At 43.0% G+C, this 27,709-nt stretch overlaps 1 protein-coding gene across 2 annotated transcripts; it reads right to left on the reverse strand.

Annotated features, from left to right (window-relative positions):
- Nucleotides 1–3,360: 3,360 nt before the first annotated feature.
- Nucleotides 3,361–26,745, reverse strand: LOC116991670 (retinol dehydrogenase 12-like). 2 transcript variants are annotated; one of them, XM_033050499.1, is made up of 7 exons: nt 26,476–26,745; nt 15,644–15,750; nt 12,056–12,211; nt 10,552–10,656; nt 9,202–9,411; nt 6,755–6,947; nt 3,361–4,270 (listed from the first exon to the last, which is right to left on the reverse strand). In XM_033050499.1, exons 1-7 carry the CDS (start codon nt 26,481–26,483, stop codon nt 4,168–4,170), a joined length of 882 nt encoding a protein of 293 aa, XP_032906390.1. In that variant the 5' UTR covers nt 26,484–26,745; the 3' UTR covers nt 3,361–4,167. The 2 variants fall into 2 exon arrangements, with proteins under 2 accessions (XP_032906390.1, XP_032906380.1); XM_033050489.1 differs by lacking the exon at nt 26,476–26,745 and adding an exon at nt 26,028–26,093.
- Between the last annotated feature and the right edge of the window lie 964 nt (nt 26,746–27,709).

Here is a 27,709-nt window from a genome sequence, read left to right on the forward strand (position 1 = left end):
CTCCTCCCTACCCATCTCCTCCTCCTACCTCCCTCCCCTCCCCATCCCCGCTCTCCTCCACCTCCCCATCCCCTCTCTCCCTTCCCCCCTCCCCCTCCCCACTCTACCCCCCTCTCCCTCTCTCTGCCCCACCCATCTCCCCTCCTCAACCCTCCTTCTCCTCTAACCCCCCATTACCCCCCACCAATCCCCCTCTTCACCCCCTCTCCCCTCCTCCAACCCCCCTCCCTTTCCCCCCTCTCTTTTCCCCCACCTCTCTCTCCCCTCAAAAATGGTGTCAATGTATGCATAATTTTAACACTGACAAAAAAATAATATATATAATTAACATTCTGGGATAGCTAAAATTCGAAGTGTACAGTGCCCTCCATAATGTTTGGGACAAAGACCCATCATTTATTTATTTGCCTCTGTACTACACAATTTGAGATTTGTAATAGAGAAGACAAAAAAAATCGCATGTGGTTTTTGCACATTGTCAGATTTTAATAAAGGGCATTTTTATACATTTTGGTTTCACCATGTAGAAATTACAGCAGTGTTTATACATAGTCCTCCCATTTCAGGGCACCATAATGTTTGGCACAGAGCAATGTCATGTAAATGAAAGTAGTCATGTTTAATATTTTCAATATAAAAGCGGTGAGAGGTAGAAATGAGACTGGGATTGTTATGGGATAGGTGGAACCAGATGGGCAGGTGAAGCTAGTTTTTTTGTGTGTGCCCACGAGTGTGGAGACAGAAGCTGGCAAATTATAGATGGAAACCTGCCAGATAAGTAACCTGTTCTTTCATAGGTGATAAACATTTCAGATCTTTATCACCACCTTGTTTCAGAACTATTTAATACATACCAACTTGCAGCTGTTGTGCTATTATGAAGAGGATCTGTGACAGGACCTCAGGCTTAGATCTTTGAGCAAATGATACCAGCACATGAAATAAAACACTCACCTTGATCTGGCAGCAGAGCAGTCAGGATCTGTGGAGGAGCCAAGTGTCGACCTGCCTCACCCTGCTACTTGGTGAACAGAAAAGGTGGTAAAGGATATTCAAATGAACAGAGCTGAAGAAGGCATTGACAATTGTGCATCCGGAGTGAAGTTTTAAATGACCAGATAACCATTGCATATGCCAGCTAAAGGAACCGAAGGCTTGCTGGAATACTCGAGTAATCTTCAGGCTGCTTTTTAAACAGGTAATAAGCATAGCTAATGCAAGGAACTGCAGATGCTGGTTTATAAAACAAAACAAAATGGTGGAGTAACTCAACGAGTCAGGCAGCATCTCTGGGGGACATAGGCAACATTTCAGGTCAGGTCTCTTCTTCAGACTGACTGGAGTAAAGGGGTGAAAGTTGAAGAGGTGCTAGCAGGATACAGCCTGGCAAGTGATGCTGGTGAGGGGTGGTCAGTGATGAAAAGACAAAAAAAAAAGTGCAAGATAAAGAGAGGGGTAAAATGTGAAGCCAGAGAGCTGGACATAGCTGGAAGGGGTAAGAGGAAAGGGAGAAATAGGTGCTGATCCAGGTGGCGCATGGGGAAGAGAAAGGCGGGGGTGGTGGGAGGGAGGAGGAGGGTGCGCAGCTATCTAAAATTGGAGAATTCAATGTTCATTCTGCTGGGTTGCAAGCCGTCCAAGTGGAATACAAGGTGTCATTCCAAGAAGCATGTGGCTTCACTCTGGCAATAGATGAGGCCCAGGACAAAAAAGTCAGTATGGGAATGGGGAGTTAAAATGGCTAGCAACCCGGAGGTTCAGCGGACCAAGCACAAGTGTTTGGTGAAACAGTTGCCTAATCCATGCTTGGTCTCGCCGATATGAGGTGACTAAGTCAGCTTACAATGTTGGAATCAGGATTCTGATCAACCACTCAAGTACAAATCATGATCTATCCCAAAAGCAGGGGAGGCATGTGTGCAGATATTACCAAAAAGCTAGGGAGATCATGTTCCTCTAATAATACTATTAAAGCTTGAGGACTGGAGCCCCAATATGTAATGAGGAAGTAACACTCCTGACAGAGACAGCAGCCTGTGGGGTAGTAAGAAGGTGGGGATGGCAGAATAACCAAAAAATAATTTAAAAAATGAGGCCTTGGTAATGGGGCAAGTATTTCTTCCCTTCGTTCTGATCCTCAAGGGGAAGCCTTCTGCTCTTACCTTAGAGTTAAACACCGTCTGCTAACAGCATGGCATTCTTCTAAATGCCCACCATTGCCACCACCTCCTGGTCATGTTATTATATATTCAGACACTGGAGATCTCATCAAGCCACGACTTTGGGGAGCGGTTTACACAAATCTCCTTCCACACTTTACTCAACGAGGCAGAGAGGACAGAATAACCTGCTACACTCTCAAGCAAGTAACATCAACTGAATGTTAAAAACCTGGCAAATAATTCTAAAATTTGGGCAATTCCATTTCATAGTAGTTCCTCTGGTAACAAGAGGATGCTTTCAGCAAATTCAGTTCTAAAAGCAAAGAGTGGTCCCGCAAACACAATATTGTCTGTAATAACTTCCAAGCAATCATATTTTCAGAAAATAAGCAGGCAAGCACATTTCCCTCTAGGCCCAGGAGGTTGTGCGATCAGAATCTCTGCATCAAAAAGAAACATATTGAAGAGTTTTGATACAATTCTTTTCTTCTATTAACATTCCTGCAAAACGGTTTACTGAACTGCAGTAGCATAGGACAGACACTAACTCCCACCCGATGCCAATGGCAATCATGAACAGGTCCAAAAATGCAGTCAAGCATTACCTGTACAAAGTACACAATATGTGAAACTCCATAATTAAACTTTCATCTCCTCTATCATTCCATGGCAACATAAGCAAGATATCAAAATTCCACAGCAAGATATCAAAGTTCCCTGTGAAGAAATGTTGCCAACCATACAAATATGTTATTTTGATATACTTTTTACCATTGAGAATTACATTCATCTTAAAGCGGTAGAACTCAATAAACTCTCCTCTACATTGATAAAAATTGAGGAAGTGTCCCTTGAGCTACATGTTAACCACCATAAAAGAGCATAGAACTGCATTAAAAGGGAAGGGAAAAACACAAAGTGCTGGCCAAGTGGTACTGGTGAAGGGAATGGACAGGCAACATTTCAGGTCAGGGTTTCTTCAGACTGATTTGTATTTTGCTCAGGATTCCAGCATCTGTAGTTCCTTGTATCTCCAAAAGGAGAGAGAAACATGCCTCTACTTGGGGAAAAATAAATAACAGCATGCCAGACGTGTTCCAATAAATAAAACAGTGTTGCATAGATCCATCTCACGCAGATCATAAGGAGAGCACACTCACACCAAAGTACTTGCAGACTATTTCATTCTACTCCTGCATTTTGATTACATTGTTTTTATTTCACAATGTTATAAAAACACATTATATGACCACTATAGCCTCTCAAAGTACTTAATACCAGATTTTCAATAATCATGAGCTGCATTAGGTTAACAGATGTCATATTCCTGCATTCAATCTTCAAGATCTAAAATTTAATAACTGCCTGGTGCAGAATAGTTCAATTACAAAACCACCATCTCATGACAGAAACCATAGTATCCAACTATGTAAATCTTAAAAAAAATATCAAAATCAAATTCAAAGTATTGGCCCATGCAGAAAGCTACACAGTGTAAAGCTCCGAATTACATTTTATTGTGCCACTTCTCATTTCTTCATCATAAATCCAAGACGGAAGAGTCAATTATACAACAACTTAATAGGCAAAAGCTTTATAAAATGTTACTAGTGTACAATTCCACCTAATAAAAATGTTACAAAATGGCAAAGAAATGAAAGAAAACAAAAGTCAGTAGTGTACGAAATAACAAAGGAACAAACACCAGGAATAAGCACCATATTTAATTTGTACAATGTTTTCTCTAGAAAGAAAATTTAAACTGTTTATGTCTTTAAGTGAATGTATATTATATGCATACTGGGAAGCAAAACTGTAGTACGACCTACATTAAGCTGTTAAATGTATACAAAAATGTAAAATACAAATACTTTATACTTAAAAAGATAAAACGTTAATTAGCAAAAAGAGTTCATATTATTCAGTTATTCAGATACAACCTCAGTTGTTGATTATAAGTACAAATAAATTGAACATAACATGCTGTTGAGGGCATGTGTTGGGCTCACTGCCAATCAATTCCCAGCATTTGGCAGCTTACTTCCCACAACTTCTTTGCTACTTGATCGTTACGGGCATCCGATGAACCGGTTGTACGATCACAATCACTGCATCAAAAAGAAACATATTGAAATCTCTATATGCATGACGTTAAAAAGTTTTAATACAATTCTTTTCTTTTATTAACATTCCTGCAACCCTGTTTACTGAACTTTACTTTAGTATGCTTTAGTATACAGCGTGGAAACAGGCCCTTCGGCCCACTGTGTCCGTGCCAACCAGTGATCACCTTGTACGCTAACACTGTCCAACGCACAAGGGACAATTCACAATTTTACCAAAGCGAATTAACCTACAAACCTGCACGTCTTTGGAGCGTGAAAGGAATCCTGAGTACCCGGAGAAAACTCATGCGGTCACAAAGAGAATGTGCAAACTACTTACAGACAGCACCCGTAGTTAGGATCGCATCCAGATTTCTGGCACTGTAAGACAACAACTCTACCAATGCGCCACTGTGCTGACCCTATGCAGTAGCATTGGACACTAACTCGCACCCTGATGTCAATGGCAATCATGGTGGCCGACTAGGAAAAGGGGAGATGCAGCGAGACCTGGGTGTCATGGTACACCAGTCATTGAAAGTGGGCATGCAGGTGCAGCAGGCAGTGAAGAAAGCGAATGGTATGTTAGCTTTCATAGCAAAAGGATTTGAGTATAGGAGCAGGGAGGTTCTACTGCAGTTGTACAGGGTCTTGGTGAGACCACACCTGGAGTATTGCGTACAGTTTTGGTCTCCAAATCTGAGGAAGGACATTATTGCCATAGAGGGAGTGCAGAGAAGGTTCACCAGACTGATTCCTGGGATGTCAGGACTGTCTTATGAAGAAAGACTGGATAGACTTGGTTTATACTCTCTAGAATTTAGGAGATTGAGAGGGGATCTTATAGAAACTTACAAAATTCTTAAGGGGTTGGACAGGCTAGATGCAGGAAGATTGCTCCCGATGTTGGGGAAGTCCAGGACAAGGGGTCACAGCTTAAGGATAAGGGGGAAATCCTTTAAAACCGAGATGAGAAGAGTTTTTTTCACACAGAGAGTGGTGAATCTCTGGAACTCCCTGCCACAGAGGGTAGTCGAGGCCAGTTCATTGGCTATATTTAAGAGGGAGTTAGATGTGGCCCTTGTGGCTAAGGGGATCAGAGGGTATGGAGAGAAGGCAGGTACGGGATACTGAGTTGGATGATCAGCCATGATCATATTGAATGGCGGTGCAGGCTCGAAGGGCCGAATGGCCTACTCCTGCACCTAATTTCTATGTTTCTATGTTTCTATGAACAGATCCAAAATTGTAGTCAAGCATACCAGTAGAAAGTACACCGTATGGAAAAATCCACGTAAACTTTCATCTCCTCTATCATTTCATGGGAATGCTCTAAAAGCTGTAGTACTCAATAAACTACTCTGTTCAATTAGGTTTTATTTTTCTGTTTTATGAAGTGCACAGAGCAACAAAAACCAAATGAAAGCCAAATATCACATTGGAGCAGGAGTTCTAAGTTCACCTCATTTTTAAACTATTTGCTCTAACTAGGTTCTGGGAAAACAAATGTTTGAACCAATTTAGACAATATATGCCAGCCCCCTCGAATACTAGTACCAGTCAATTCAATTAGCAAACTATTGACTTCTTTGATCGAAAGGAGATATTGTCTCCATTTCTTAATTACCAAGCATGTTTACTTTTCTCTCCAAATCCATATCTTTTAAATCAACTAACTGATTTTTCCCCAATATCTTCCCTGTTAATTTTCCACCTTACATTTAATTCTATCTCATTATAAACTCAGCTACATAGAATATATAACAATACAGCAAAGCAAATGGCCCTTCGGCCCCCAATGTTTGTACCGAACATGATACCTATTTAAACTGATATCATCTGCCTGCACATGATCCCCCACCCTCTATTCCTTGCACTTCCATGTGCCTATCTAAAAGCCTCTTTTATATCATATCTGCCTCCACCACCATGCGTGGCAATGCATTCCAGTCCCCCACTACCTCCTGTGTAAAATAAAACTTGTTCAGCGCATTTCCATTAAACTTTGCCCCTCTCACCTTGTATCTATGCCCGCTAATGTTAGGCATTTCCACTGTAGGAAAACGTTTCTGACTGTCTACCTACTCTCTATGCCTCTCAATTTTAACCCATTCCAAAATTTCATCACTTTTGATTGCAATTTCCCAACACGTCAGTTTTTAAAACTTTACCGTCCTTTGTGGGCTTATCATCTCTTCGCAAGTATATAATTATATTCAGTGTCTTCACTCCTCCTATAACCTTTGACCCAACGACTGAACCCCTGATTTGGCCCATTATTCCACAGTCCTGGACAACCCATCCTTCTTTTAACCCCATTGGTTAAAACTCTTGGTCCTGTCATTTTTTTCTCCTTCTCCACCCCTCCCGAACCCCATAAAGATTTTAGTCAACTCTTTAAGCCTTTCTCATAATTCAATAATTGAATGTAATTTAAACATTGTCGCTGTTGTGCTTGATGCATCACTGTTTACTTTCTGTATTTACCTGAAATATTCTCCTGTTTCTTTCTCCAATCCTGGAGCTACAGCACAGTAAATTGAAGTTTCAGCACCATTTTCTGGAGATTTGGTAAAAGGTCGCAGCAATGACAACCCAAACCGGGTTACAGCATTCAAATGTCTGGCTAATTCAGTTCGGACCACACCTGGATGCAAAGCAAAGACTGATACATTTGTCCCTATTGGAAAAAAAGTGAAGTAAGTGCACATAATTGGAAATTATGACATACACCCTCGGCTCGAAGGGCCGAATGGCCTACTCCTGCACCTATTTTCGATGTTTGCCATTATACTTGCATTTTCTTTGAAAATTCAATTTTTTGTTTTTAAATTGTAGACATGAAAGGAATTGCACTAACTCCACAACACTGATAAAGCGTATTTGATTTTGTAGGTCTCTGCTGGTATTCATGGACAGCGGAATCAAGGGATATGGGGAGAAGGCAGGCACGGGTTACTGATTGTGGATGATCAGCCATGATCACAATGAATGGCGGTGCTGGCTCGAAGGGCCAAATGGCCTCCTCCTGCACCTGTTTTCTAATACAAGCCTCCACCCAACCCTTTTTAGCTAAGCATTAGTATATCCGTCTATCCTTTTATGCCCAGTCTAGTGTCTCAAATGTTTCCATGGTATTCGTCCCAAGTGCTTCTTGTCATCACATCAAATATTTTACCAGTGTTGGGGTAAATACATTTATCCTGAATTATCCATTTTTATAATTTTGCATTGACTGTCCCCATATTCTGAGTTCCCTACAAATGGAAACATATTCATATCCGCCCTATCAAAACCATAGAGTGCTTCCTCTCAGACTTCTAAATGTTTATAGAAAAGAACTGTAGTCCAAGTAAAATTCTTATAAATCTATCTATATTGGAATGTTCTTAGAGTAACAAGCCCTTTGGCCCAACTAGTCCATTCTGATCAAAATGCCCCACCTAAGCTAGTCTCATTTTACTGCGTTTGGCCCACATCCCTCTCAACCTGACCAAGTATCTTTTAAACGCTGTTATAGCACCTACCTCAACTACTTCCCCAGGCAACTCTTTCTACATATCCACCACCCTCTGTGTGGAAAAAGTTGCCCCTCAAGTTCATATAAAATCTTGTCCCTCCCATTTTAAACATATGTTCTCTGGTTTTCAATTTCCCTACCCTTGATAAAAGACTGTGAATTCACCTAATCTAGTCCCTCATGATTTTATACACCTTTACAAGTTCACCCCTCAGCTTCCTGTGCTCGAAGGAATAAAGGTCTAGCCTACCGAATCTTTCCCTATAGCTCAGGCCCATCTGGCAACATCTTCATAAAAGATGGTATGCGTCCACTTACCACCCCTATCCTGTCTAAGCAGTTACTTTACATTCAATTTTGTGACAGTCTGCAATTCATTCTGCAACTGTCCTGTAACTCCACATGTTCAAACCTTCGTCGGGCCAACTGTGAAGAATTTCCAAGGCTTTTTTAACACAATTACATAACAGCCATTGTTAATTATATCTCTCTCCACAGATGCTGCCTGACTTGCTGTTCCAAGATATTCTGTTTGTATTTCAAATTGCCAACATCTTGATCAATATGGTAGGTCAAGCCAAGTTAAAACCGTTTCAACACACTATGGGAGGCAAAAACTTCCAATTTCCTCACAATAATACATTGATTTTCAGATTGCTTGTTTCAGATTCAGCCTAGTATCCAGTTTAGAAACACGGATTCAGTTTGGTTGTAGGTTCCACATGGATCTGCACTCTGCTACTAAATATCTCATGGAAAATACAGGGTACATTCCTTCTTCAGCCCAAGTTCGTGAGTATACTAGCAATTACACCTTCCACAATAATTCAACTTCACAAGGAACAATACAATTTAAATACTAGAATAAAAAATTCAAAACAGCAATTCTCAAAAGTAGAGATTGGAAACGTCATAAAGATCTTTTAAAAAAAAAGTAAGTATTGTAATTTTTTCAGTTTATGATTTGACATTCATGTAAACATAGATTTAGGTTTATTATTGGCATATGTACCAAGGTACAGTGAAAAGTTTTGTTTTGCATGCTATCCAAATAGATCAGATATACGGAAGATAGACACAAAGTGCTGGAGTAACTCCGCGGGTCAGGCAGTATCTCTGAAGAAAAAGGATGGCTGACGTTTCGGATCTAAACCCTTCTTCAGACCAGAAATGATATACCATACATAAATACAATCGTCAAACTCAAATACCATAAAAAAGAGATTTTAAAAGAGTCCAGTGATTGTATTGGATTGTAGTTGATCCTTCTCTGGGAAGACCACACAAAGTTCACCACGCTCCAGGCAGCATCTTGCATTTGGAGCAGCATTTATCTCATATTGGTCACATTCAATGATTTTCATCATTGTAAAATTCAGCCATTTCTTAATGCTCACATCAAAATTAGCTTTACCTTGGAGTTTTCTGGCCAATTCCCTTGTAAACAAAATGTTGGCCAGTTTGCTCTGCCCATAGGCTTTTACTGAATTGTAACTCTTCTCACTGTTCAGATCATCAAACTGAATTTTTCCCATTTTATGTGCAGCAGAGGAGACATTGATGATTCGAGCAGGACCAGATTGTTTTATCAAGTCAATTAGTAAATAGGTTAGCAAAAAGTGTCCTGGAAAAAAAAACACATTTGTCCATTTTCACTCTTTTCAAAAGCTAGGCAAGTGGAAATGCAAGCTTCTCATGCCACCAGGAGTTTCTTGTTTGCTTCTTCATACCCCCCCTGCTAAATACACACCATTCAACTTCTTTGCACTCTTTGGTGATGCTACTTTTTTCTTTACAAAAATGTAAATATTTCTTTCCTTTCCCTCCTAAAGGGCCGGTCCCACTTGGCGATTTTTTCGGCGACTGCTGGCACAGGAATTGGTTTGGTCTCTTAATTTGAGGAAGGACATTCTTGCTATTGAGGGAGTCCAGCGTAGGTTCACAAGGTTAATTCCCAGGATGGTGGGACTGTCATATGATGAAAGAATGGAGCGACTAGGCTTGTATACACTGGAATTTAGAGGGGGGTCATATAGAAACATTAAGGGATTGGACACGCTAGATGCAGGAAACATGTTCCTGATGTTGGGGGAGTCCAGAACCAGGGGACACAGTTTAAGAATAAGAGGAAGGCCATTTAGAACTGAGGTGAGGAAAAAAAATTTCACCCAGAGAGTTGTGAATTTGTGGCATTCTCTGCTCAGAAGACAGTGGAGGCCGATTCGCTGGATGCATTCAAAAGAGAGTTAGATAGAGCTCTTGGGACTAGCGGAATCAAGGGGTATGGGGAGAAGGCAGGAATGGCGTACTGATTGTGAATGATCAGCCATGATCTCATTGAATGGCTGTGCAGGCTCGAGGGCCGACTGGCCTACTCCTGCACCTATTGTCTATGTATTTAAAACAATCCAAGTTTGTCCAACCTCTCCAATGCCCAATAATCCAAGCATAATTTTAGTAAACCTCTTCTGCATCCTCTCCAAAGCCTCCACATCCTTCCAGTAATTATATGACCCTCTACAACTCTACAGATTCCTCCAAATGTGGTCTAACCAAAGTCCTATAAAACTGCATCATGACTTCCTGACTCTTATACTCAATGCCCCAAATCAATAAACTGTTTGGCATTACATCAAAAATAATACAATAGGACCCATAAATTCAAATCTAAAATAAATACATACAGATTTCTAAGGAGACGATTAAACAAAACAAAAATCAAGAGAATTTTTTTAATGCTATGATTTTCTGTACTTAAATTCACCTAAATGATTGACTCCAAATTGCAACTCAAAGCCGTCTTCCGTTTTCAAATAAGGACACATCATTACCCCAGCGTTGTTAATCAGAATGTTAATTTGCTGTTGTTCTGAGAGGGAAAAAAAAATTAGAGGAATATCACTCAGATTATTAATCCGGTCAATGCAACAGAAAATTTCAATTTTTCTAAATGTTGATGCCATTTCCTTTTAAATGATTCTGCAATTTGTACACGGAGAGTTTATGTCATATTATAATTTCTAAATTATGGTCAGCTTTTTTATATCTGTATACGCTTTTTTATTTGGTCGAACGTGCGCTTTGGAAGTTATTCTAACCATGGCTAAGATAGCCTCCTTTGTGTGACAAGTTCTTACGCACAAGTACGTTCGAGCCATAATTGGTGCATGAAGGTGGCTAATAATCGGCAATAATAATAGACAACACTACAGGAATGGTTAAGAGACATGGCTGGAAACGTATGGGCCATTGATCTTGAAACACCATCGCACCACGCTTCCCGCAGCTGGACTCCACACCCGCCCACACTCTCAAAATGCTCTGCAGTTCAGGAGGTCACCGGAGGTCACAGCCATTCACCGGAGGCCACCGGCTTGAACATGGCGGCGGCAGTTATTGTCGCGCGGGGCATTACTCCCTCTGGGAACCCTGAAATTCCTCCATTGATCGCAGAGACACGGGGAATCGTCACGCGAGAGCTACCGAGGCTCTCCACACCGGCCCCGTCCGAGCCGCCCGCTCACCGAGTTCAGGTCCGCCCTCTCCCTCTCTCTCCCCCATCCCCCCTCCTCCCTCCCTCTCCCCCCTCCCGCTGCAAACACAACGTGCTGCCAGTCGCGCCTCTCGCAAGTCCTTTGATAAAAATCTTGCGACCCCCCACTCCCCCTCTCCACTCCTCTATCTCTCCTCTCTCTCCCCTCTCTCTCTCTCTCCCCCACCTCTCTCTCTCTCTCTCTCTCTTTCTCCCTCTCTCCCCCACCTCTCTCTCTCTCTCCCTTTCTCTCTCTCCCCCACCTCTCTCTTTCTCTCCCCCACCTCTCCCTCTCTCTACCCCCCTCCCTCTCTCACCTCCCTAATAGAGGAAACCGGACCACCCAGAGGAAAACCATACGGTCACAGGGAGAAGGTGCAAACTCCACACATACAGTACCCGAGGTCAGGATCGAACCCAGGTTTCTGGTGTCATTAGGCAACAGCTCTATGCCGCTGCACCACTATGCTGCCTGTGCTACTGCCTCTATACTAGGTTGTCCACACAGGAGCCAGCAATAAATTATCAAGATCTGAAAGTGTGTATGTCCACGGTAGCTGTTCATAAACTCACCCCACATGCCCAGTAAAGTCAATAATTCCAAGATGATGTCACTAACTATTAAATCATCTAATTGCGAGGGCTTCTGACCCATTATTGGGGTATGGAGGGAGTCATTTTTACACAACAGGATCAACAAAAGAAGTAACACAGTTGGAAACAAAGAACAGTATACCTTTATTGATCTGCTCCGCAAACTCTCGAATAGATTTGGTATCAGCTAAATCCAATTTCTTCACCATTATATTAGAATTTCCAGATTGCTTTATTATTTCTTTCATTGCAGCATCGCCTTTTTCTATGTCTCTGCATGCTATGATAATGTGGGCTCCTATGGATACAAGAACACAGGGCAAAAGTGAGAACAGGCCAAAAGATAGATGCTCATGGAACTAAATCTACTGTTCGTCTCCAAGCCATATCTCAGCAAAATACTATATTTCCCTGCAAATGTATTGTCAGCTGATCTGCTTTATTTACTATACTCCTTGCATTTAAGTATATCTATTAAATATTGACAATTACTTTGACTACTTTCGAATTTTTGAAGGTAGACAAAAGTGCTGGAGAGGGTGAGGCAGCATCTATACAGCGAAGGAAATAGGCAAAGTTTCAGGCTGAAACCCATCTTCAGACTGCCTTTTGAAAAATAAAATAATTTTCTGTCTTAGATTTCTAGTCTGCTTTTCTCACTTTTGAATCAATCCTTACTTGCCATATCCCTGCCAATCTATCTCGAACCTTGCACAACAAACTTGCTCATGAGTATATTGGTCCCAGCCCTGATGAGTACAATCCATTTGGTCTATACAAGACCCATCCTCCCCAGGCAACTGAAGTCCTTCCTCCTTGCAACCTATTCTCTTTCATACATGCCCCCAGAAACTTCCACTTTGATTCATTTCACCATTATCCTGCCCAAACGAGTACCGTAATTATTGTCACCATTTAACCAAACAGCAACTTCCTAGAGAGACACAAAATGCTGGAGTATCTCAGCGGGACAGGCAGCATTTCTGGAGAAAAGGAAGAGGTGACGTTTCGAGTCGGGACCCTTCATCAGTAACTTCTTAGGATGTGTGAGAAAATTACAGCACCTACAGAAAATGCATACTATCCTAGATAGAGAACTCAAAAGCTGCACAAATAGCACCCAAGGTCAAGTTTGAACCTGGGGTCTGGGAGCTAACAGGACCAAGCACTGTGCTTCAGGACAAGAACTACTTTCTATAGTAGGACTAGAAAATTGTATTGATACTATTAAAACTGCTATTAAAACAAGGATTTCTCAATTTTTACTCACAAGTAGATAAAGTGAGATACATAATGGCTAATAGTGGTTAATAATGGCTTATTTACTGTAACCCAATGCAATCTCCTGGGCCATGGTAATCTGAGAATTACAAGAAACAAGGAATTCTAAATTATATATATCAAAATGAAAAGGACTGGAAAATTAAACCAGACAAGAGAGGTTTAAACTAGATTTGGGAGTTAGATTTAGCTCTTAGGGCTAAAGGAATCGAGGGATATAGGGAAAAAGCAGAAACGGGGTACTGATTTTAGATGTTTAAGAAGGAACTGCAGATGCTGGAAAATCGAAGGTACACAAAAAAGCTGGAGAAACTCAGCGGGTGCAGCAGCATCTATGGAGCGAAGGAAATAGGCAATGTTTCGGGCCAAAACCCTTCTTCAGACTGATTTTAGATGATCAGCCATGATCATATTGAATGGCAGTGTCGAAGGGCCGAATGACCTACTCCTGCACCTATTTTTCTATGTTTCTACATCATTGATACATATATAAGCAACACAATCTACTGGGCAGTCAGCCAAGGTATTAGTAAATTACTGAGAGTATAATCACATGCTGGACCTTGATCAGCTCTAATGGATTTGCTACTTGGCAATTATTCTTTTCATTTAAAAAGCAGTTTTTGTAATTCTGAATGTAACACTTATGTGAGACTCAACTCTTGACCTGAAATTAATTTAAGCTGTGAAAGTCTTTCCCTTTATAAGCAACATTGTACTGACTTAAAACATTTCCTCACTCTTCATTCACATTCATTCAATAGTTTGTTTTATTCCTGTGAAGTGAACTACAGTCCATTTCATCCAAGAATTAGCGCTTTAAAACAAAAAGTTTGACCTGGAAAAAGGTTAGATTGGAAACAGAATATTTATTCTTCGAACTTGTTATTTACTGGTATCCTCATAAATCACATAGTAGGCAGTAGGGTGGCAAATAGTAAGTTGGCCTTCAATGCACGATGTCTTGTGTAATAAATGCCTTACAATTATACAGGGCCTAATCACACCTGGAATTTTATGTACAGTTTTGATCTCCTAACAATTGATATATTACCATACAGGGTATGCAGCAAAGGTTCCAAGAGTAACAATCATGTTGAAGGCAAAATATGGGTTGTTCACAATATAGGAAAATGAAGGGTGCAGGGCGAATGTTGCCCATAACTGTGGGTTTGAGAATACTAGATTAGTCTCAGGATACTGCCCAAGATATGTTGGGCTATGAGGGGGATGTTGAATCTCAAAAATTCTCTACCACAGAAAGTGGTGGAGTTTAAGACACTGAAAATATGGAGGAGATAGATTAATTTCCAGATAAAAAGATGTCATAGGTACGGGGAAGAGGGCGAGAAGAATATTATAAATGAGGTTTTGCCATTGAGCATACTGAAAGGCAATGTGCCAAATGGCCAACCCCAACCTCAATTTCCTACGTTCTCCAGTCAGCACCACAGCGCATTTTAAACTCCACATATGTTCCATCACAAATTCTGCTTATTTCTGCAAAATTTCCACCATAACAATGAATGTGCAGCTGAAGCCATCATCCATACACGTATTGCCACCAGATTCCATGATTCCAATAATTTAGTTTAGAGACACAGCATGAAAACAGGCCCTTTAGCCCAAAGTCCATGCTGACCATCCATTAACCATTCACTCTAGTTCGATATTATCCCACTTGCAAATCCATTTCCGAAGCATCAGACACAATTTTGCAGAGGCCCATTAACCAACATGTCTGTGGGATGAGGGAGGAAACCAGAGCACCTGGAGGTCACAGGGAGACTATGCAAACTCCACACAGACAGTCGCCAAGGTCAGGAAATGAACCCGGGCTCTGGTACTGTGAAGTAGCAGCTCCACCAGCTACACCTCTAAATTCTTGGCTGATGAACAATAATCTTCACTTTATTTAAAATCTACTCCCTATGTCCTATCCTGCATCAAGATCTGTTCAACCAGCAGCACTGTGCTCACCCTCCAACCTCTCATGGGCTATTGAATAATTAAAAATGCAACATAATATTACATTTTAACAGGTTGCTCGTTCACCAAACCATGCTCAAAGTATTAGTGTGGGACATGAAACATTTTGCATATCAGTATTAAGCATCTCTTGGGTCAGAAAACATGCAAGGAACACAGCAAGACATTCTGTTTCACCCAAAATCTGGAACGGTGTCCTTATTCCACTATGTCCAAGTCCTGAAACATTGATTGATACTTATATTTTACACAGATTTGTACAGATTCCTCTCCCTCCCCATCTAATGTGCTTCTCCGAAATATTGTCTCATCTGACCTTATTGCTGTAGTGCAGTTGCAGTGACTAAATCTTCATCACTAAACGTGATAATTTGCAAATTCTCATTTAATTCAAGAAAACATGTCATATAGCCACTACACCATGACTGTCAAGGCACCAAAATTAAAACAAGTTTTGCACCTCTCTTTGCCAGGTCTCTTGCAGTCTCTTTGCCAATTCCAGTGTTAGCGCCAGTTATTAGTACAGTCTTTCCATCCAGCATCTGGGTTTTCCATGCATTACCTGTTCTGTTGAAGGAAAAAAGTTCATGGTGAAGTGGTAAGTAACACACTGAATGTCCCTTAATATTACTCCCCTTTGCCACCAACCCCTGCCCCCATTTTATGGCTCAGCTCAAAGAACTGTCCATTGACTTTACAGTTTTCCCAAATAACCTTTTCATCTTCCTTACACATAATTTTCAATTGTGAGTAGACTTGCAATACACCCATTTCCTTTGTGCAAGATTATAATACAAACTAAACAGCCAATGCCTGGCGCTCATCCCTCTGCTAACAGAATAAAAATTGGCTGCTGACCGAAGGTGACCCATTTAGTTCCACATTTTTAATAGAAAAGGGGCATTTTTACAATTGTCTATTTGCATTTTAGATAGTACCTTGCATGAATGCTAGCATTGGCCTGGGCCAGCTCTGGTCTTGGGAATGATGCTAAAAGCCCTGTCCCACTGTACGAGTTCATTCAAGAGCTCTCCTGAGTTAAAAAAAAAAATCAAACTCGTGGTAAGCACGTAGAATGAACGTAGCGGGTACGTCGGAGCTCGGGGACGTCTCTTAGCAGCTCATAACGCTACCGGCAGATACTCAGGAAGACTCATTAGCAGCAGGTAAGCTCGGGAAGACTCGTGAAGATTTTTCAACATGTTGAAAAATGTCCACGAGAGCCCCGAGTACTTACGAGCGGCCATTACCGTAAATCTCCGAGTTCTAATCAGGGCAAACTCGGGAGAGCTCTTATATATCTGGTCAAGGCCTTTCAAATTGTTTTGGGATTAGCATGACCATATGCTTTTAGAAAACAATATCTTGTGTAGTAAATGGATTTGGAATAAAATCTATTTTGCAATCGTAATCCAATTTATGAAAACTTTAAAACCCTAATCAAGACAATCAATTTCCATTTATGCAGCACCTTTTCTACTTATTTTAAATTTTCTACATCTGAAGGCCTACCTGTATGGTTGATAAATCTATCATATGTGGAGATAGAGTAATTTTGGAGTATGAAAGTATATGAGGGTTTGAGGCAAGATAATAATTGATACTGAAAATCAGCCATAATCTTTATGTGTGGAGCATGATCAATGTACATTACGACCAAACCCTCCTGGTTATTACATTCTAATAAAATGGATAGTAAATAACTTTACTCCTTTTTCCATCACCTTCAACAAGGTTCCATCAGCAGACACCACATTTTCTTTATCTCCTGGTACCTGGAAGGTACTATTCTCTTCACATCTCCTAGGTTGACCCTTCGACGTCCAAAACCACGCTTCTCAAGACCCTTTCCGATGCAACACAAGAAGATGCAATCTCTATTCTTTAACTTGCTCCATCCCATCATGGGACACAAATAGTGCTTCCAGTGAAGCAGTGATTCACTTGCACATCATCCAATCTGGCGTAGTGCATTCAGTGATCACTCTGTCATCTCCTCTATACTAGAGAAACCAAATGTACATCACGTGACCACATTGCAGAACACCTCCATTCTGTCCACAGAGGGGCAAGCCTGAACTACTAGGTTCCTATCATTAATTCTCCATCCTCATAGTAGAGCCAGAGTGTCCTGCTGGTTGTCGGTCATTTCAACCCCATCCACGGAACGAGCATAAGATGCAATAGCTGGCGTCAGGAGCTTAAGAATTTTTTGGAGCTTCACCTCTTGGGTTGGTATGCCCAGCCCAATGTACCCCCATATTTGGCTGTTAACGGCCGGTACATTGAGTGAGATGCAGTTCTCCGGGGGCGTGTATCTGTCCAACGCCTCATTTACTACCTGTTCTTGTAGTGGGCTGAAGGACAGGTAGTCAATACTGGCCGCCAATTTTGATTGCAACGGCTGTCCCGCTTGTGGTGTTACCGCGTAGCGGTTGACCACTCCCAGCAGCTCTTCCTGTTCCTGCATCCCCAGCATGCTGCTATTGTCTTAAGCCACGGACCCCTCTTCTTGACCAGCCCAGCCCTGGCCACCAACTCTCCCCTCTGTCGAGGGAGATGCAATGGACAGTGCCGGGTATTGCACTGTTGTGGGTGTGCATGCACTTCCATTGCGGGCTTGCCCCATCTCCCGGAGCCAGTCCAGCTGGAGCGTCTGCTCCATTAGCCGCTCCATGTGGGACAAACGGTCACCATTGCCGCTCTCGGGCAGCGTGTCTTCCTGACCGGACTCATCATGGTCTACCGGCCGGACCGACTTCTGCTTTGCCTTGCCTCCAACCCGCTGCGGTGGTTCGAGTTGAGCAGCTTGCAGCGTTGGGCTTGGCTCAGCAGAAATTGCGTCGGTGACTGTGGACCGCAGCGAGTGCGGTCCAGGTGCCGCCGCTCGCCCCCCACTGCTGGAACCCTCCTGGGCCATCACAGTCAATGGGGTGCGACCTTCTTTGGTTTTCTGCCCTTGTCCATGTTCTCTATAACACAGAGCACAACAAGGGTTTTTACGAAAAACGACCTCAGAATAAGTTTTACTTACCTGGAGGTCCCGTTTTAAACTCTATTGTGGGAGAGCTCGTTCCCCCGCCCGTCGCTGTCGCACTGCGTGAGACGCTATGTCGTGCATGCGTGCTGGTGGGGTCTTCACGTAGTCACTTACGTGACTCCGAAGTAAAATCGTAACTGTGTCTCTCCAGAGACATTGCCTGTTTGATGAATATTTCTAGCAATCATCTTTTGGTTTTAAGTCTCAGCAACATCTCTGTGCTGCACTTGCTGCTTTTTTCTATGTCCCTTTGTTATTTTTCTTTTTCATGTGAAGCCATCTGGTACATCAAATGGCAGCATTATTTTGGCAACCCTGTCTCACCCCATGAGATGTGTTATTTGTGTCCTATCCATTCAACAACTTCTAACTTGCATTTTCACTTTCCCTCTCCGGCTGAAGTAATCCGGTGAGCCGTGGCCATATCACCATGGCAGACCTGGTTCACCCACCAAGAAACCGGGAACCTGCCCAGAGAGGGAAGCCCAATGAGCCACAGCCATATGCCACCAGCAGTCCTGGCTTGCCCGCTGCGAAACCAGGAACTCGCCCGGAGAGGGAAGCTGTGGAGAGGAGGATGGAGGGAGACGGCAGTAGACGTTGGACAAATGGCCCTGTGAGAGGGACCTTCTGCGCCCTCAAGGTCGGCTGCATGAAGTGCCCCCTTTGGAACAAGGGCTCAAGAGGGCCATGCAATGAGAGGGACGATAGGTCACATGGCAATCAAAATAGAGGGCCTTTGTGGCCAGCTGCAGCTAGGACTGTAAAATGGCCCCAAAATGGCGACTCAACATATGAACTCAGTGGGTTGTTCTGTTCATTCTGTACTAACCGGGGGATTGCACTGATGCATGGTAATAGTCTTGCTGAAACGTATGCAAAAAAAGCATTTCACTGTACCTTGATACACAGGATAGTAAAGACACCATTGAACCACTAATCAAGGCTCTTAAATTTGAAATGTGTAACTTTTTCTTTCCACAAACGCAGCCTGACTTGCTGAACGCTGTTTTATTACCAATTTCCAACAGTTTATTGATTTTCAATTGTTTTTGAGAGAAATAGGTTCATTCCCTCACCAATCACTGAGATCTGATCGTAAGCCAGAGTGTTCCAGGTGGCATGCAAAAGAAAATTGTTAAAATACGAATGTAGAAAAGATAGAATATAATCAATGTTTCAAATTTCACAGTAGTTAATTCAAGCAGGGCTAACCTTTATCACATACTTTAAAAGGAAATAAATCAGATTTTTCTTTAAGGCCAGCATAAGTACAGTAGAGAAATAATGAAAACCACTTCAAACTTGGTCTTTCCCAGTGAGGAGAAATTCAAATGGTTAGCAAGGAGAAAAAAACATTCCTTTGCACATTCAGGTGAGGTGCCGGAAGACTGGAGGGTGGCAAATGTTGTACCTCTTTTCAAGAAGGGCTGCATGGAAAATGCTGGGAACTATAGGCCGGTGAGCTTAACATCTGTAGTTGGTGAGTTACTGGAGAATATTCTGAGGTATTGGATATACAGTCATTTGAATGGGCAAGGGCTGATTAGGGATAGTCAGCATGGTTTTGTACGTGGGAGGTAGTGTCGCACAAATCTGATTGAGTTTTTTGAAGAGGCGACCAAAAAGAATGAAGAAGGCAGAGCTGTAGATGTTGTGTACATGGACTTCGACAAGGCGTAAGGCATTCGACAAGGTTCCGCATAGTAGGCTGCTCTGGAAGGTTAGATTGCATGGGATCCAAGGAGCTGGCTGAATGGATAGCAATTTGGCTCCATGGAAGGAAGCAGAGGGTGATGGTGGAAGGTTGCTTCGCAGACTGGACGCCTGTGACTAGTGGTGTGCCTCAGGGTTCGGTGCTGGGCCGTTACTGTTTGTCATCTACATCAACGATTTGGATGAGAACATACAGGGCAAGATTAGCAAGTTTGCTGATGATACAAAAGTTAGTGGTTTTGCAGACAGTGAAGATGGTTGCCTTCCTCCCATGTATTACCCCACCAAGTTGGCCTCCTCCCATTTGCCTTACTTCCCCAAGCTTACTAACTTCCCATTGTTACTCCCCTCAGCTGGATACCTCCCATCCCTTACTCTCCCAGCTGTCTTCATCCATCCCTTACCTCCCAATGTTGGTTACCACCCATTCCCCTTACTTCCCCAAGCTGGCTACTTCCGAATCATCTTACGCCCCCAAGCTGGCTACCTCCTATTCCTTACTCCCAAATGCTGGCCACCTCCCGTCCCTTACTCCCGATGATCTGGATCGATTGGCCAGGTAGGCGGAGGAATGTTTGATGGAATTTAATACAGAGAAGTGTGAGTTGTTGCATTTTGGGATGTCGAACAAGGGCAGGACCTAAACAGTAAATGGTAGGCCTCTGGGTAGTGTTGTAGAGCAGAGGGATCTAGGAGTGCAGGTGCATGGTTCCTTGAAGGTCGAGTCGCGGGTGGATAAGGTGGTCAAAAAGACTTTTGGCACTTTGGCCTTCATCAGTCAGAGTATTGAGTATAGAAGTTGGGAGGTCATGTTGCAGTTGGTGAGAGTGCATTTAGAATATTGTGTTCAGTTCTGGGCACCATGTTATAGGAAATATATTGTCAAGCTTGAAAGGGTTCAGAAAAGATTTATGAGGATGTTGCTAGGACTACAGGGTGTGAGCTATAGGGAGAGATTGAGTCGGCTAGGTCTCTATTCCATGGAGCTCAGGAGGATAAGGGGTAATCTTATGAAGATGTATAAGATCATGAGAGAAATAGATCGGGTAGATGCACAGAGTCGTTTGCCCAGAGTAGGGGAATCGAGGATCAGAGGACATAGGTTCAAGGTGAAGTGGGAAAGATTTAATAGGAATCCGAGGGGTAACCTTATCACACAAAGGGTGGTGGGTGTATGGAACAAGCTGCGAGATGAGGTAGTTGCGGCTGGGACTATCCCATAGTTTAAGAAACAGTTACACAGGTACATGGATAGGACAGGTTTGGAGGGATATGGACAAAGCACAGGCAAGTGGGACTAGTGTGGCTGGGACATGTTGGCCGGTGTGGGCGAGTTGGGCCGAAGGGCCTGTTTCCACATTGTATCACTCTATGACTCTAACATTCAGCCTCAAGACTGAGGTCTGCCATTGTTAACATCTGTGTAGAGACTCTAGGGACCTCTACTGCAGAATGTGGAGAGTGGCTTAATGAAAATGACCAAGAGCTAATTAAGATTACAGCAAATCTACATCACAGTTGGAGGCCATTTTGGTCGATCTCATCTGTACCAAAAAAAAGCTACTCAATCTGTTGTACTATTTACAGTGTATTCAGAAAGTATTCAGGCCCCTTCACCTTTTCCGCATTTTGTTACGTCACAGCCGTATTTTTAAATGGATTTAAATCTTTTTTTTAAAATCATCAATCTACACACAATACCCCAGAAAGAAGCGAAAACAGGTGTTTCGAAATTTTTGCAAAGTAATTAAAAATAAATAACTGAAATATCACATTTATAAGTATTTATAAGAAATATCACATCATAAGTATTCAGACCCTTTGCCATGACACACAAAATTGAGCTTAGCTTCATCCTGTTTCCACTGATTATCCTTGAGATGTTTCTACAACTTGATTGGAGTCCACCAGTGGTAAATTAAATTGATTGGATATGATTTGGAAAGGTACATACCTGTCTATATAAAGCCCCACAGTTCTTCTTGTGTATGGCATGCACAGCCTAAACTTGTAGGACAACTTGTTCTATTTGATCTTATTTGATTGTGCACACCGGATTGGTTGCATTTGTCAAAACAGGGCGGACCACGTGAAGGTTGCAATCTCCGACCCCGTCCCACAGTTGACAGTGCATATCAGAGCAAATATCAAGCCACGAAGAGGAAGGAATTGTCCGGTGAACTCCAAGACAGGATTGTGGCGAGACACAGATCTGGGGAAGGGTATAAAACAATTTCTGCAGCATTGCAGGTCCCGAAGAGCACAGTGGCCTCCGTCATTCTTAAATGGAAGAACTTAGGAACCACCAGGACTCTTCATAGAACTGGCCGCCTGGCCAAACTAAGCAAGCGTCTTGGTCAGGTAGGTGACCAAGAACCCGATGGTCACTCTGACAGAGCTCCAGAGTTCCTCTGTGGAGATGAGAGAACCTTCCAGAAGGACAATTATATTTGCAACACTCCACCAATCAGGCCTTTATGGTAGAGTGGCCAGACAGAAGTCACTCCTCAGTAAAAGGCACATGACAGCCCGCTTGGAGTTCGCCAAAAGGAATGAGAAACAGGATTATTCTGGTCTGATGAAACCAAGATTTAAATCTTTGGCCAGAATTCCAAGCATCATGTCTGGAGGAAACCAGGCACTGCTTATCACCTGGCCAATAACATACCTATGCTGAAGCATGGTGGTGGCAGCATCATGCTGTGGTGATGTTTTTCAGCATCAGGAATTGTGAGACTAGTCAGGATCGAGGGAAAGAAGAACGGATCAAAGTACAGAGAGATCCTTGATGAAAACCTGCTCCAGAGCGTTCAGGACCTCAGACTGGGGCGGAGGTTCACCTTCCAACAGGACAACGACCCTAAGCACAGAGCCAAGACAATGCAGGAGTGGCTTTGTGACAAGTCTGTGAATGTACTTGAGTGGCCCAGCCAGAGCCCGGACTTGCACCCGATCGAACATCTCTGGAGGGACCTGAAAATAGCTGTGCATCGTTGCTCCCCATCCAACCTGACAGAGCTTGAGAAGATCTGCAGAGACGAATGGGGGAAATTACCCAAATACTGGTGTGCCAAGACTGTAGCGTCATACCCAAGAAGACTTCAGAATCAGAATCAGAATGCTTTATTGTCATTGCATGTGTCACATACAACGAGATTACTGTGTCTCTCCATTTAAAAGACCTTCAAACATTCACATACTCATACTTTTTACACTCCCTCCCTCCCCAAACCCACCCATGGATTCACATTTACATAAATTAACACTCTCTCCCACCCCCCCTCCTTCCCCATAACCCGCTCCCGAGACAGAGTTCAGTTCCAAGATTGCTGATGGGTAAAAGCTGTTCTTGAGTCTGGCAGTGCGTGACTTTAGCGACCTGTACCTTTTTCCTGAGGGCAGCAGTGTGAATAGGTGGTGACAAGGATGTGTAATGTATTTCACGATATTACAGGTCCTGCTGCAGCATTTGGAGTGGTAAATGGCCTCCAGAGGGGGCAGGGGGAGTCCAATGATACCCTGGGCAGTTTTTATCACCCTCTGGAGAGCTGCTCTGTCAGCTGCTGAACAGTTCCCAAACCAGGCAGTTATGCAGTAAGTCAGTATGCTTTCTACCAAACAGCGGTAGAAAGACTCCAGCAGTTTAGCAGACAGATGGGCCTTCCTCAGTGTTCTGAGGAAGTAAAGTCTCTGTTGCGCCTTTTTTACAACTACAGCAGAGTTCACAGACCATTTAAGATCCTCACTGATGTTGATCCCCAGAAATTTAAAACTAGGCACCCTCTCCATCTCCTCGCCCCCTATCTCCAGTGGCCTGAGCTCCGCTCTATGTCGCCTGAAATCAGTGATGATCTCCTTTGTCTTTTTAGTGTTCAGAGAGAGATTGTTGTGAGCACACCACTCAGAAAGTCTGTGCACCTCCTCTCTATAGGCGACCTCGTTCCCATTTGAGATGAGCCCCACCACGGTTGTATCGTCCGCAAATTTTATGATCCTATTTGAGGCTGTAATCCCTGCCAAAGGTGCCTCAACAAAGTACTGAGTAAAGGGTCTGAATACTTAGGTAAATATGATATTTCAGTTATTTCTTTTTAATTACATAGCAAACGTTTCTAAACATTGCTTTTGCTTTTTTATTATGGGGTATTGTGTGTAGATTGATGATTAAAAAAAACTGAATTTAATCAATTTTAGAATAAGGCTGTAACGTAACAAAATGTGGAAAAAGTGAAGGGGTCTGAATACTTTCTGAATGCACTATCAAAAAGCAAAAGACTAAACACAAAAATTAAAACAGTAAATGCTGGAAACACTGGACAGGCAGCTTCTGTGGTGACGGAAAGAGAGCCAATGTTTCAGGTGAACTTTCTACACAAAACAAGGTGGAATGGTCATTGCCAGGATTTTTCTCAATCACTGATTCCTGGTTGCTCCAAAGCTCCTCTGAATCACAACATGGATTTCATCAAGACGGCACTTTCACAATGTGATAAATCTAAGAACAATATTCAGAGCAACACTTCACAATAGTTGATTCTTTCAGCCAAGGGATGAGAAAGAATCACAACTCAGTAAGATTTAAGATTGTTTTGAATATGGAGAAGGCTGTCTTTCACAAGTACTTTTTATGTCTTTCAACCAAGGATATCAAGCTTAGTGAAATCAGTGTGGAGAACACTAATATGCAAAGGCATTGAGTTTAAGAAGGAAATAGTGTTGGGGCTATTGAAGAGCATCAAGGATAAATAAAAGACCTGATGGGATTTATCCCTAGTTATTTGGAGAGGCAACAAGGGGACATTCCAGGAGCCTCGACAATGATCTTTGCTAGCCACAGGCAAGATTCCACAACACTGGAGAGTAACTAATGGTATTCCTTTATTTAAGGGAAGTTGGGCGAATCCAGGGAATTATAGGCAGGTGAGCCTCACGTCAGTGGTAGAGAAGCTATTGGAGAGGATACATTGGAGCCACTGGAATGGCCTATTTACAAAATAAAATAGGAAACAATCCAACCTTCTTCATCTTAACTGCAAAATCAAGGGGACCCCAGATTCACATATCAAATTAAGACAGAAGATACTTGCAAGGGGATATTTGAAGACTAAGAGTTTAAACACACACAGAACTAGCACTGTCCTCCACTAGACTAACATCAACACACTGATCACGTTCAACCACCCACATGCTTCACACTAGGGTCCTGCTACAAAACTCTATTCTCACACTGTGAAGCTCGGCGAATATGTTTGAATGGACTTGTCAAAGCCTCATTGAAAAGATTTATCATTCTCAACCACTCACACTGAAAACCTTGGCCCCAGAAAATTCAAAACAGGGGAAAGAGTATTTAGGAAATCATTGAACATTTCAGCCTCAAATGGTGTAACATACACAGTTCTTGAGCAAAGAGGAGTGCCCAACGGCCTAAAAAAATATATTCCCCACGGAGAATCCACTTCGGAGGTGCTGCCCAAGAAAAAAAACAAGCTGGAGACCAGCGTGGGTTCCTTTTGAGACATTATGAACTATTTGAAGCCCTCGCTTCAAACGTCAGCCTAGCGATCACATCTCCGGCAATATCCAGTACAGTACACTGAAGTGAAAACCTAGATTTTTCACCAGAGGTAAAAAGATAAAACACGAGAAATACTCAGAGTGAAGTTTGAAGCAACTACTGAGTCAGAGATAATAGTACACTAGCAAATCTGTCAAAAACAGATGAAAGCCACAAACTTGTTATTTTTAAAAGGAAACTTTCAATGTGCAAATAAAAACCGGGGAGAAAGTAACCAACCTTGAAAATACTGCTTTCATTTAATAAAAGTTATTCTTAAAATTCTACAGTATTGCTAGTCTGACAGCTAAGTTGCGGAAGATTGACACCAAATGCTGAGTAACTCAGCGGGTCAGGCAGTATCTCTGGAGATCATCTCTGGGGAATGCTGAGTTACTCCAGCATTTTGTGTCTATCTTCGGTGTAATCCAGCCTCTACAGTTCCTTCCTACACAAACCAGTTACCGAGGTTATTTTTAAAAAAAAATAGACTTCATAAACTCAATGGCACTCTTGACTTTGGTCGTTTACCTGTCGTCGTCCCCCATGCTGACAGGCCGGCTGTACTGTGCTGCGGTGGGTACACGTACACTCTCCGCCCGCCCGCCGTCGCGGAAGCTGCATAAGCGGTGACACACATGATTCTTGCCAGCAACCAATCTCGTCTTCCCAGTGAAAAGCCTCACCCATTTCCTCCACTACCCCGCCTCCTTCCACCCACATAGCCTCTTCCCCTCTCTCTACACCAAAGATCTTATAGCAGAGCTAGATCTTTGCTCTACACCTCTCCTCTTTCTTCCTCTTTCTTTCTCTCTCTATCTCTCTCTATCACTCTCTCCCTCCGGCTTTACAGATCACCTTCTCGAAGACCTTTTTGTCTCCTTTTCACCTGCAGCCTTTGTCACGCACTCTAACCTCCCTCCCAGCTCTCTTCCCCTCCTACAACAATCAATCTGAAGAAGGGTCGAGACTATGTTACCTATCCATGCCCACCACAGATGCTGCCTGACCCGTCGAGTTACTCCAGCATTTTGAGTCTCACTGCTGGAGTTTTTACGTTAGTTGTTCCCTATTGACAACGATCACACGTCTCGTTCAAGTTTGCTGCCTTTCTTGTGTTTTACAACCTGTGTTTTTTAAAAGACCGAATCGCGTTTCATTTGGTCCGTCGCCAATATTGGTGAGTCATTGGAGACAGGGACAAAGCGCTGGTTGTTTGTTGACCTCAAGGCCGGTTACAAAACAGCCTTTATTACAAAACGAACTGCGCTGCTGTCATGGTGAGTGACCGAGGGCGGCGGTGGAGGCAGTTTCAGCTTCAGCTTCCTCACTGCCCTGCAGCGACCAGGGATCCCGTTGATGGCTTGGATTCCATCATCCACCGCCCTCGGGGTGGAAACTAATCGAACCGGACAGATTACATTCCGAAGACGCGTTATATCACTTTACCCCGAGTGAAGGACTTCAACCACCACCAGGACAATGATAATGCGGTGATGCAGGCAGTGCAGTAATCCAGGGTTAAAGACACATAACCAGGTGGACATTAATACGCACACATGTGGGTGCATGCCGTTTCCTGCCAGTATATAAACACGGGTGGGTTCAGGCACAGACACGCTTGCCCACTGTTTCATGCTTCACACCATGCCCCAGTTATGTGCCCCTTGACCGTTCTCACCTGCCATTATCCCAATCCCCGAATCTCCAAATGCTCTTTTCTCGCAAACCTTTGTTTTCCTCCTTCAATCCCCATCTCCCTTCCCCATCCCTTTCTGTTTCTCCATTGGAACCTCTCCCCGTTTTATATAACCCTCTCGTCGCCTCCCTCTTCATATTCTCCACATTCTCCTCATCCCACAGCATCCCCCTGGCCTCTATGTGACCCCAGCTGCTGGCTGCTCACCCTGCAGCCTGGCGCTTGCGTCCACAGTTCTCAGAAAACGCCGTGAGCATGTTCAGCCATCCACCAAAAGCTGTTTGATGTCAATAGATTGTGATCTGCTGCTCTACAGGTGGGATGATGGATACAGCATGGCCTTGGATGTGAGTGCCTTGGCTCCACCCCACTGTAAATTACCAGTTCCAATCTCACTGCACTCCTGCCCAACAAGACGTTGAAAATGCCATGTGCCATCTGAAAAATAGACTAAGCCCCTCAGGTGACAACCGTAACTCCACTGAAGTTCTCAAACGTGGTGGAGAGGAACCTC

The sequence above is a fragment of the Amblyraja radiata genome, chromosome 2 (genome assembly GCF_010909765.2).
Source record: "Amblyraja radiata isolate CabotCenter1 chromosome 2, sAmbRad1.1.pri, whole genome shotgun sequence".
In the NCBI taxonomy this organism is placed as follows: Eukaryota; Metazoa; Chordata; class Chondrichthyes; order Rajiformes; family Rajidae; genus Amblyraja; species Amblyraja radiata.

What these genes read in the sequence shown, in the direction of transcription:
- LOC116991670 (XM_033050489.1), bottom strand. An exon ending in TGCGGAGCAGATCAATAAAG is followed by an intron (nt 10,657 to 12,055) that starts GTATACTGTTCT and finishes TTTCCCTCTCAG; the next exon opens with AACAACAGCAAATTAACATT. An exon ending in GAAACAGGAGAATATTTCAG is followed by an intron (nt 4,271 to 6,754) that starts GTAAATACAGAA and finishes TTTTTGATGCAG; the next exon opens with TGATTGTGATCGTACAACCG.